This window comes from Echiichthys vipera, assembly GCF_963691815.1.
Source record: "Echiichthys vipera genome assembly, chromosome: 21".
NCBI lineage: Eukaryota > Metazoa > Chordata > Actinopteri > Perciformes > Trachinidae > Echiichthys > Echiichthys vipera.
Genome location: NC_139846.1, coordinates 16,607,366 through 16,619,537, shown reverse-complemented (window position 1 = coordinate 16,619,537; position 12,172 = coordinate 16,607,366). Strand labels below are relative to the sequence as shown.

At 42.0% G+C, this 12,172-nt stretch overlaps 1 protein-coding gene across 2 annotated transcripts in view; it reads left to right on the top strand.

The window, feature by feature from the left end:
• zfhx4 (zinc finger homeobox 4) overlaps window positions 1-12,172 on the top strand; it is an 86,464-nt gene that overhangs the window by 64,082 nt on the left and 10,210 nt on the right. For both annotated transcript variants that reach the window (XM_083935989.1, XM_083935988.1), the window contains exons 7-10: window positions 3,676-3,774; window positions 10,140-10,273; window positions 11,479-11,679; window positions 11,922-12,042. In XM_083935989.1, coding sequence (XP_083792115.1) covers window positions 3,676-3,774; window positions 10,140-10,273; window positions 11,479-11,679; window positions 11,922-12,042 — 555 coding nt within the window. The remainder of the gene's footprint in view (window positions 1-3,675; window positions 3,775-10,139; window positions 10,274-11,478; window positions 11,680-11,921; window positions 12,043-12,172) is intronic.

Below are 12,172 nucleotides of genomic sequence, written 5' to 3'. Positions count from 1 at the left end.
GGAAGGTGACTGCGAAAGTTTTGCTCAATGCGTCCTCTGGTAGCGATTAAGTTGATGGTTAAGAGTCCCTGCCGCAGAACCCTACTCTGTCTCTCTCTCTTTCTTACATACACACACACACACACACATACACTTGCACATGACAACTCACATGCAAACACATGCAGTCACTGTCTCACTCACTTGATCAATGGCGCACATCCACACCGACACTCTCAAACACGTGCATGTGCATGCAGTCGTACGGGCAATCACGCACACACTCATGTGGTGTATAACTGTCAGGGTCACTCAGAGGGCAGACACTGTGCTGATGTATTGAGAGAGCTCGTCTGGGAATGTCCTCAGTGTGGAAACACATTCCCTGTATGCACACACACGCACACGCAAACACACACACACACACACACACACACACACACACACACATTCGCCTACAGATCTAACCGACTAGAAGGGGAAAGGAGTGAAAAAAAAACACTGATGAGGCCCAGATGATCACCCCTCCTTTCCTCTCTGTTTTTCTCTTTCTTCACCCACTCTTCACCCTCATCCGTCCCTCTCTTCCCCCTCTGTTCATTGTCTCTCTTTTCTCTAGTGTCCTATCTAGCTACAGGTAGACTGCCCCCTAGAGGTTAGTTAAGACGGTGGTTTAGTAATGTCATGATCAAGCACTGGCTGCATCCACTTTTTTTTTTTACCAGAAGCATTTCCTCCTTTCTTTGTCGGCATTGAAGAAAACGGGAGAGTTTCAAATTAATTAAGGCTGAATAAAGTTTGATTTATTTAAAGTAGATAACACTGAATATTTTCTTAGTATGTTTATCAGAGATTGTGTGCATGATAATGATCTCAACTCAATTTTTGTTTAAAGTCACAGGAGATAATATGACAATACATGTATTTGTGATATATTGAAAGGCTAACATATAGTGATAATTAGATATATTATTAAAAACAGTTGTATGCAAGTAGGCTTTGTTGGTCAAAGCAATGGTATATCTATTGTTTTACATACATTGCAGTGCAGTGAAGGAATGAAGGCAGACGATGATAAAAGAGATGAAAAGGTGTGTTTTTCCCGTATGCGTTCTGCAAGATTTTTTCATTCCTTCTTTTTAGACAGTGTCCTGACCTTGCAGTATGTGAGATCGAGAGCTTATTTTTCTCCCTCTGTATTTCTGTTCTGACCCTTCTCCCTCCCCTTCTTTTCTCACTCTTCTGTGAAACGTGCTGTTCGATTTGTGCCATTTGCTTTTCCTTGGCATCGAACAAAAGTCAAGTATAGAGAAAAGATAAACCAGTGATGAAAGACTTTCAGAGCCACTACACACAACATTTACACAAACACACATACTCTCTCACACACACACACACACACACACACACGCACACACACACACGCACACACACGCCATACTTCCTCTTTCCCTCCATTCAAAGGTGGGGGGAATTAAAATACAAAGATGGACGCTGCAGCACCAGCAGTGAAAATTGCAATTTCTGCAGCCGGGGCTCTCTTGGCTGACAGGAGATATTTCATCCCCGTTGTCACCAACGTATTAATAAAACATCAGGAGCAGAGTGCAGTCCCTGTCTCTCTCTCTCTCTCTCTCTCTCTCTCTCTCTCTCTCTCTCTCTCTCTCTCTCTCTCTCTCTCTCTCTCTCTCTCTCTCTCTCGCTCTTACACAAACACACACATGTACACACACACACACGCATACACCTTGAGATAGCCTTTATATTCACACGTGCAAAATGTGTACAGCACTCACGCATGTAAAAATGCAAAAACACAACAGTGTTCATGAATTCGAACACACACACACAACCACATTTTTTCTCTCAACAGTCACATGCCAGCATCTGTCATGAAAATTTCATGCTGTATATAATGTCCACTTAATGTGTTGGCACTTAAAGCAACGGCGCCAGCACTTAGTCTATGTGTCTGTCTGTGTCTTTGTGTGATTGTGTGTGTGGGGGTCTTTAGTTGCGTGCGTGTGTGTAGATCGAGCTGTATGTGAAAGGGTTAATCATATCATGTTTCCGAGGGGGGTTTCGCAGACCCCTTGTGCACGTCATACAATGGCCAAAGTGATTGTATGCAAATGCAGGCTGACCTCAATGCACCCTTTGCCTGATTTCTATGAATATGGCTCAGTGTGTGTGTGTGTTGTAAAATATGGTTATTAAGGCAGTGCAGGATTGATGATCGCAGCTCTTTTACACACACTCCCACAAACACACATGCTCACAGACACATACACCAGTTTCATTCTCTAGCAGAGTGAGGGGTTTGTGGTGAAAGAGACCCCCCCTTCCCCCTGTTTAGAAGACATGACATTTTTAAAGGTTTTGCTCTGTGTGTGTGTGTGTGTGTGTGTTTGTGTGTGCGTGTGAGTGTTTGTGTGTGTGTATGTGTGATTTGATGCCTGTGTGCAAGTGTTTCTGTTTGATTTTGCATTTGTGTCTGCTACCCTGAGATGGAGGAGGGTACTATATGTGTGTGTGTGTGTCTATATGTGTGTGTGTGTGTGTGTGTGTGTGTGTGTGTGCGCGCATGCCTGGTTATCTGGCCTCTCTCAGACTGCTCAAAATTCATTACAAAGTGACATCAGCCCAGCCGGAGACAAATGATGGCTGGATGAAAGGGAGCGCTGGGGCTCGGCTAGGATTAGTGTTAGCTTGCGCTGGCGAAACATATACACACATACACACTTGTACACACGCGCACACACACACAGAGCACACACACACGCTTTAATCCACTGGCAGAACACTGCAGATACACAGAATTATCAAACAAGGGGCTGAACTCTTAGAGATGGGCAGGCTAATCTGCTAATAGTACAGAGCTGCATGTGTGTCTGTGTGCGTATTGGTTTGTGTGTCTGTGTGTGTGTGTGCATGCATGTACATTTTTTTAGAGGTAACAATACATAGATACAATATCTGTAAACAGTACAGTAGTGAACATCTACACACTCTCTACATGCTTTTTTAATTTGACCTTTTTACTTTGAGAAGTAATATGGGTGTGAGCTATATTCTTATTATCATTTTTCCAGTGGCTTTAATTACGTAGAATGGATAGCTTTTTATACAGGTCTGTTTATACATTAAAACACTAGAGTTTCTATATTTGTCAATTATGTTATATTTACATTTGTGTAACCTGAAATAATATAGGAGTATATTAGAGTTCAGGTAAAATCTAACATTTATCTAAACATAATAAAATAATTAGATATATCTAAGCAATGTTAACATTATTATACCTGGTCTTTAAATATGTTTAAATATATTTTTTAATGCCTTCTGTATGGAGTGGATCAAAATGACTGTAATAGTTTCCCTGTAGGACATATTTTGTTGTCACACAACTTCCCGGCTTTCAGGGAATTAACTCAAATGAACAAACTGCCTTCAGACAGTATGTTTTATGTTTCACCCACTATACTGTACATTAGAGTAAACCTGATCTCAGTGTGGAATTATGAGCATTAACTGAACATGTACAAGCAGGAATACTTTCTAAATGACTCTAATATGATACGGCAATATACATAAGCTGATATCTGATAAACTTTGGGTGGCTCCCCCATCCAGCAAATAGAGCAATTTTTAGAGAGCATCATGGGTAATGTAGTCCTTTTTCCTTTCCATTTTTAGAAGAGACCGCTGACGATGGTGAGAGACCTCCTTGCTCTTCCTCCAGGCCTGGACTCAACCTCACCGACCGAGACTTGACTGACAGCAGGAGAACTGACCGTAAGTCCATACAAACACACACACACACTCACTGTACACACGTACAAAACACATATGAACCGTAAGCTTCCCTTCTTTTCTAAGTTATCATTCATCTCTCACTCGCCTTCAGATAAGGTTCTAACATGTGTGTGTAACATGTGAACGCTGCTGACTAGCCTCCATGTGACCTGCTTTAATCGTTTCCATCTGACAGAAAGAGAAAAAGAGAAGGAGAGAGACAGGGAGAGAGAGAGAGTGGGAAAGAAGAAGAGAAAAAACGTAGCGAAAGAGAGAGGGATAAGTTGAGTGTTGTGGATATTACCAGGCAATGTCCAGGCCCCAGATTATTTTTTAATCAAATCAGTTTGCGTGCTTGTAATTTATAAGCGCCTTGCATTAATCTTTTCTCGTTCTTGTGCCCTCTCCGATGACATATTAATTTTTCATAAGCGCAGGATTAGATGGGGGGCCTGTGTATATGTTTTTCTAATATTGCACTGCATCCTTGCAACCCTTAAATTAGATTTTTTTTTTCATGCACCCTCCCTTCATTTTTCTTTCTCTCCTATTTTTTTCCCTGTCTCAATCCATCCCTTAATTGTTGTTCAATCTGTGACCCTATCACCAGGCATTACCTCAGATAGAAAAAAGAGCACGAGCTAGAAAGAACTGTTTATCCGTTTGTAAGAATGGCAATGTAGTAAGCAGGGAGGGGCAGCAATCTGTACAAGACGGCTTGGTGTTTTTGTTATTTTGGGGCGAGGTAGGGAGCACATAATGCCTCCACTGTGAGGCTGTGGTCGGGATAGCCCTGGCTTTGTTAGATTTGATTTACCCAAATAAGAATTCATATGGTCTTTTTATGTATGAGATGGAAATCCATGGCGGGGGATGAATATTGCATGGGTTCTCTCTCTCTCTCTACTTTTTTTCCTCTGTCATTGCATGGGGTTCTCTCTCTCATTCTATCTTTCTCTACTAATGTCTCATACCCCACTCACTCCCTCAGTACCCCCCACCCCCAACTCACACACGCACACACCTTCCAACTCCCACCCTCTATCCATCTCAAACTCCCTCCCCACCTCCTCTTCCTAGCATGCCATACCTAGCTCCATAATGTGAGGCTCAATGAGGCAGAAGGAGAGCTGAGTGAGGCTGGGGCCTATTAGTTTAGCTAGTCATCTATCTTTCAGCTCTATCTCTCTGACAGGCCTGTCTGACGGACTGGCGGGGAACCACCATCCATGCATTTACCGCCACATATTACCGCCAGCGTCATTTAACACCACCGCGTACATGCAAAAAAAGTGTCTTGTTCCCTCTTACCTGAAAGCATGCATACGTATGTGTAGTGAGTGTAGTATAATTAAGATGTCAGGAATCTATTTAATAAAACAGAACTGTATACCTTTTTTTATTATTTTTTTTGCTAATTATTTGTCCTAGGAATTCCCTTGGGGTCAGCTGCAAGCTTGGCAGCCATATATTGCTAGTGGGTTTTGGTGTTTTATTTTGCATTCGGATTAAAGGAGGTTTCAAAGAGTCAAATGCCAAAAAATGCAAAGGGGAGCCTGGTGTGTCAGCGTGTTGTTATGCTAGGGTTATCATCGGAGACAGGGCCTTGTTTTTTCTCTTTTTCCAGCCTAAAGTAGTAAGATTTAGCATCTCCGTCCTCAGCCCCGAATCTATGGCAAGCTTGAAATGTTCAGATCTGTGCATGTGTGTGAGTGTGTGTGTCTGCATGAGGATCTCTTGGGAAGGGATTACAGTGTGACCAAGTGAGCAGTGTGTTTGTGCACTTCATCTCCAAGACCAAGATCCTTTAAACAAAGAGGGGCAGATAGAGAGGGGAAGAGAGAGACAGAGCTATCCGTGGGGGGAGGGGGGACATGGAAAGACAGAAAGAGCTTTTTCCCTTGCTTCATTTACATTGTCTTTTATAATCCCATGTCACTTTAGATTAATTATAATCCATGTTACATTTTCCATGCAAATGTCCCCGATGTGGATTACTTCCAGATAGCTTTGTGCTGTGTGTGTAGCTGGTGCATGCCGCCACCATGGCTCAGGGGCCCACTTCTTATAAATAACCAACTAAACAAAGGCCCCGGCATGGAAATGAGCCTGTCAGGCAGCCTAAGGAAATTACAGATCTTTACCTGCTTCAAATTAGCAAAGAAATTGCTCATTGTTCCTTTAGTCAAATGTTATGTATTAATTTTGTGTTCTGTTTTGAATTGTGCAGATAGGGGGGAGAGAGATAGAATGGAATCACATGCAAACACTTTGTTATGTATAATTGTACATATAATTGTATGTATGTATACATTTGCCCAACTTGAGATGGGAGCTGTGCTCATTTTCTGTCTCTTTAAGATGAGATTCAATTATATAAAGTATATTAGCATGTTTAATTACAAGCCTGCAGCAATTCTTTTGTGCATGTATGTGTGTTTTCTTTGTAATGACAGCTTGTTGAATGTCTCAGACGATTTGTCAAATGTGACAAGGCCACGCTCATATTTATCTCTCATTAGAACACAAGCTGGAGATGGAAGAGAAAGGAGGGCTAGTCATTAAAAAAACACAAACTACAAGACAGCTGCTGTTTTAACAGCATTTCTCTGCCCCTCTCTCCCTCTCTCCATCTAACTGTGTCTCTTCCTCTCTACAACTCACTCCTTCCCAGTCTCTCTCTCTCTCTCTCTCTCTCTCTCTCTCTCTCTCTCTCTCTCTCTCTCTCTCTCTCTCTCTCTCTCTCTCTCTCTCTCACTCTCTCTCTATCTATCTACCTCCCTCCAGCTAGATCTGGGCCTGCTGAGTGTTTCAGTGGGAGTTTGGGGTTCAGAGTGTGTTGCTGTAATGTTATCAGGTGACCGGGGGTCAGCCTAATGCGTAACCTCAGAGCAGTAGGCCAGTAAATCATGCTGGCCGGCCCTCCCTTGCCTGTTTTGGCCAGCTCTCCCTCCTAGATTTACTACTCCGTAACCTTAGCCAGTCTGCCAGGGCTCAGGACAGCTAAATTGAATACTAAATCCAAGCTGCCGCCACCCAGCCTGCTCCTTCTTAATTGACAGCCCCAACCCCCCTGCTCTATGTTTGTGGGCCTTTTTTTTTTCATGAAACAAAATGTCAGGACTGGAATCTAATTGTTTTGTAGCTTGTAAAAGAAAGAAAAGTATTTTTCTTTTTTTTTCTTTAAAAACAAAACAAAAAAGCAATATCTATGGTTTGATTGTTTCGAAAGCCCGCTCCAAGATGGATTGAGTTGGATTCATAAAAAATCATAGTTGGAGAGATATAAGGATTCATTGATATGCTTGTTTGTGTGAAAATCTAATTTGCCTGGTTCAGTTTGCACAAAATGTCTCACCCTTTCCGACACGAAAGGGCAGATTCTAAAATAGATCCACAGGAAAAGCATTAGCTATGATTGTATTGCCAGCTCTCCTACATTTTGAGGAACAATTTGGGACAGAAATATCCTGAGGTATTTAGAGCTTTGGGCCTTTCTGTCCCTCTCTATCATTTGTTCTTATTCTTCCCTCTGTTACTCTACATTTCTCTGCCTCTCCTTCTGTTGTTCTGTACTTCTCTTCCTTTAAGCGCCCACTTGCGTGTATATAAGTGTGTGTATACGCAGCTCCCTAAACACCATTGACAGTTGCAAATAAAGATGGGTGGTGAGTGTGCCACTCTCTTCCCCTGCAATGCAAAAGGGGTTGAGTGTCATAAATCACCTTTTGATTTATCTAATCAAGTAAGGTCCTGCTGCATGCAGACATTTGTCATTGGTGGAGGGGGGGGAGGATGGTGTCAGGTTTATTCTGCCCCTCCGCTTCACTGGGCTGCATCTGGTAGATCCCACCTAAAGATGAAGGGATGTAGGGAAGGTGGGAAGGGTGGAGAAAAAAACAGGGAAGAGTATGAGGAAAAAGGACACTAAGTGTGGGGCGCAGACTCAGAGACAAAGGAAAATGAGAGGATAGTATCTTTCTCATGTCTTGTTCTCAGCCCCGCTCGCTCCCATTATTAGTCTCTAAATATTTTAACACAATTGAAGGGAAAAAAATATGAAGCTGGTTAAAACCATAGGCAGAGGGATATTTTGATTTTCTCTCATAAATGTATAGATAATGTTTGGATTGTGCTAGCCGGCGTATTTATTTGTGTTACAAGTGATTATATCCTTGGAGGACACTCTACAATTTTGAATACAATTCACTACTGCAAAACAACATTATTATTCACATTCGCAGGGCTTGCCATTTAAAGCTCCTAAGAGGGCATAGAGAGAACTGCTCTCTCAACATTCAAGGTTAACCAACTGTTTTTCTCCATACGAGAGTCATAAGTGTTGATGAAAGCACAGGGTCAAAGATGAATCTAAACCAGAAGGACAGATCTTCTTGTTACACGTGCACACGCGCACAAACGCACACTACACAAACATACATTTACATTCAATATGACAGTAATCAATGGTGATCTGTGGGCTCTTTCCCCTGCCGCATTGTAAATGTGTTTGCAGCCCCTTGTCTGACAATCGCCTCATCTCCTTTTGCAGGGATGTAATTTAGTTGCAAATTGACTGGAAGACGGACGCAAAAATTGAAAGTTGAAATTAGAAATGGTCATAATAAATATGGTAGGCGGGGCGGAGGCTTTAGAAAGGTCAGGTGATATGACGGGTGCTTCCAGGGCTGGACCGATCTACCCAATGGAGTGTCAGTGGCCTGTCATGAAGCACAAAATACAGAAACATACCGTACATGCACACACACAGACACACACACACACACATACACACACACACACACACACACACACACACACACACACACACACACACACACAAACCCTGCAGGGGCCATCACAAGCAGTGGAAGACGAGATTACCTCGCTATTCTGAGCTGCAGAGCAATTCTCGGATGTTCTTGGAAATTCACATTGTGCCCTTGTGTTTTTTTTTCCCCTACTGTCTCTCTCTCCCTCTTTCTTCCTTTCTTCCTCCCTCTCTCTCTCTCTCTTGTCACTTTCCTTGACAGGCCAATATTTCAGGCTCCAGATATAGGGGATTACAAATAAAATAAGTGGAACGCCTACTTAATGCAACAGAATTAAAATGCATGAACGGGCCAGAGGAATTGATATGCGCCCAATACAAACACGAGCCACAGAATAATATGAAATACAAAATGTTTTTTTTCAACCCCCACTCCATGTATCAGTGCTTTGATTTCCCTATTTTTTCCATTTGTGCATCTAGCGTGAAGCGTTGATTCGCAAGAGTGAGGCTCACATATTGCCTTGAGTGACCAGACGAGGGAGGGGAGGAAAGGGGGGGGGGGGGGGGGTAATGGCTTAGGGAGAAAGGGAGGAAGAGAGAAGGGGGGGGGGGTGGATGGAGGGAGGGAAGGAGAGTTGCTGTTGCTGTGTCTTTGTGTTGTGCCGAGTGGGTAAATTGCAGTGGCAGAGTATAGCAGTGCCTGCATGGCTTGTATCTCAGGCTGAGGCTAATGAAAGATTTATCAGTGGCTGCAGCATTTACTAAATACAACCAGAGGCTGATCTCTCCACATTGAGCCCTGCTGTTAACGTCACACGCGCTTACACGCACACATACAAATAGACACACACAAGTGGCTCTGCTACTGTACCACCAGCCGTGACCAAGCCCCGAAAATTTTGCATCTTGTTCAGACAGAGAAGTTGTCGAGGCAGCTGGGGAAATGTATATGAACTAATGAAGTGTATAATATTACCATAACATTTAATGTATGTCGTGCTGTGATAATGAGCTTGCCTGAGTTTTCTCCATTTTGCATGTCCTCAGGGCAGAAACACGTCAGTGTATATGAATGTGAATAATAGAGTCCACATTTGTATCCATGCTTATGTTGTCAAATCATTGTTTTAATCATCACCTATGTCCTAATGAATATTAATTAGGTGGATTTGTTTATCTCATTCACTCTATTAAATGTTTATTAATAGTCAAATATGACCACCTTGTGATCTAACACAGTGACACAATGTTAGACATTTCAATTTATTCACTCAGTTGTGTCAGTTTTATATACTTGATATGTTCTACATTAATATTCCCATTTATCATACAGTATGTATGTCTGATCTATGGGATACCATATATCAATTTGACATGGTACTGTTACTCTATTTCAAATCTTATGATAAATATGTCATTCCAAAATGCTCCATGTCATTCCATTTAAAAAATATCAACTGTTTAGCCATCAATCATTTTGTAAGTGTGCAGCTCTGTTGTGTTTTTAAATTGTTGTCATTTTTTAGCTTTACATTCTGACCCTCTCTCTCTCTCTCTCTCTCTCTCTCTCTCTCGCTCCACCATCTGCCAGGAGTGAATGCCACTTCCAAAGAGGTTACCGGACCGAATGCTATGGTTAAACATTCCCTCCTGCCAGATCGACAAAATGAAAGTCCACCCAAAAGGCCAAAGTCTGCTGAGGGGAAGACCTCTGCCAATGAGCAGGTAAAGGATTGAATATCAAAAGACAACTGTCGCTTGTGCAACAATAGCAATACTTTGGAAAATATCACAGGTGCACTTCTGGCAACTCAAAAAGTATTGACCATGGACATGGTCACCTTTCCAAATAAATTGAAGGTTATTGAGCCTTGTGTGTATCTATTAAGAGTGGCAATTCATTTTCCATATAAATGTGGTCAGAATTGGGTTAGGTACAGAAAGCTAATAGTTAATGGGGCTGGTTTTCCTTCAGAACCACTAATGAAATCTAACCTTCGCTGTCACTATGGGATGAGCTAATGGGAAGATACTTACGAAACTAGGAAGTAGAAATGCTAAGCCAAACAGTTAGCAATTGCTGGCGCCAGCTTTCTATCAAAGGGTAAAATGCAGCCCACCATTCCCTCCCTGACAGAGCTTTTTAGCATCAAGCGCAGTAGGCCAGTCTCTGTGTTCTTAAGTGGAATACCTGCACTAGCCTTAGGGCTCCCTCCCTGCTTCTGTCCCCCTTTTTGCATCTCTTTAAATTATATGTGTTTTTAAATTAGATTATGAAGTATTAGCTTGTCTGGTTCGGGGCCCTGCAAGGAGGGAGGACTTAGTCATTTCAGAAATGGATTCTATTAAGACAGGTGGTGGGGAGGCAGCTATGTTCAGAGTACTCCCTGTAATGAGGGCAAGGAATAGCTTGGGAGAGTACACACCTTTGTCATCTGTAATACTGATTAGAAATTCTGGCCAATCGTGTTTTCTGCTAATAAAATTGTATGAGTTGAGAGACTTAAGTGAATTACATGAAACACGGTTGATCTACATTCTCTGTGTTAAGGTGGGCATTGGGGTTGGTGGGGAGAGGTAAATGTGGCTGGGTGAGGGTAGTGGGCAGTGAAGAACAGGAAAGCCCTGTAGAAATTAAATTTGATTTTGTGGATGTGCGGTTATTTTGACCCATAACGGTGCAGGAGACAGGATTTTTGCATGCATTGATCCGTGTTTGTTTTTAAAAGGTGATGTCTGGCTTCTTTAGTGAGGCAGATGGTGGACAGCCAGCTATGCTAATGGCTCTGTTATGTAAAAATGGCACCCAATAAGCAGTACATCTTGTGCAAAAAAGTAATTCCTGCTCTTAGATTAAGTTTAACATTGCATATGATGTTGTTTTTCTCCATTCCCAATCAGATACTTATCATACCATCTTGTTTTTTTAGGTTCAGCAGTGTCCATATTGCAACTACAGCAGTAAAGATGCCAACCGTATGCAGCTCCATGTGCTGTCCCAGCATTCCATGCAGCCAGTGATTCGCTGCCCACTGTGCCAGGATGTCCTGAGCAACAAGATTCACCTGCAGCTGCATCTTACCCACCTTCACAGTGTGGCTCCTGACTGCGTGGAGAAGCTGATTATGACTGTATGTGGAAATAATGATTCTGAAGATATGTGTGTGTCAGCTAAAATGGGTTTTTGCTATATTTGTAAGTGTTTTTAGACATCAACAGAAAAACTGTTTTTACTTGTTTTGTACTCTTGAGAAGCGAACATGCAATGAAAATTGGAAAAAAAAATATTTTTCATCAGGACTGTCCAGTCCTCTCTCTTGTCACCTGTGTAGTTTTTTATAAAATAATGAATACATTTATTTGGTCTTGATAGGTTGTCGGCGCTGACACAGCAACAGCAAATAATATAATGCATCCCCAAACTGGGCAAGACAAGGGTCTGTCTTTAATGGATTCCTCTATCTCTCTTACTGATGGGTCAGGGAAGTCTCAAGGTGAGCACAATTTTGTACTTAGATTGCTAGATTATTTTTGTCATTCATTTGTTGTCTAAGTGATAATGTATATTTTTATAATAATTTGTGATTTATTAGAAAAAAATGATGCAATGTTTTGTACTTCAAA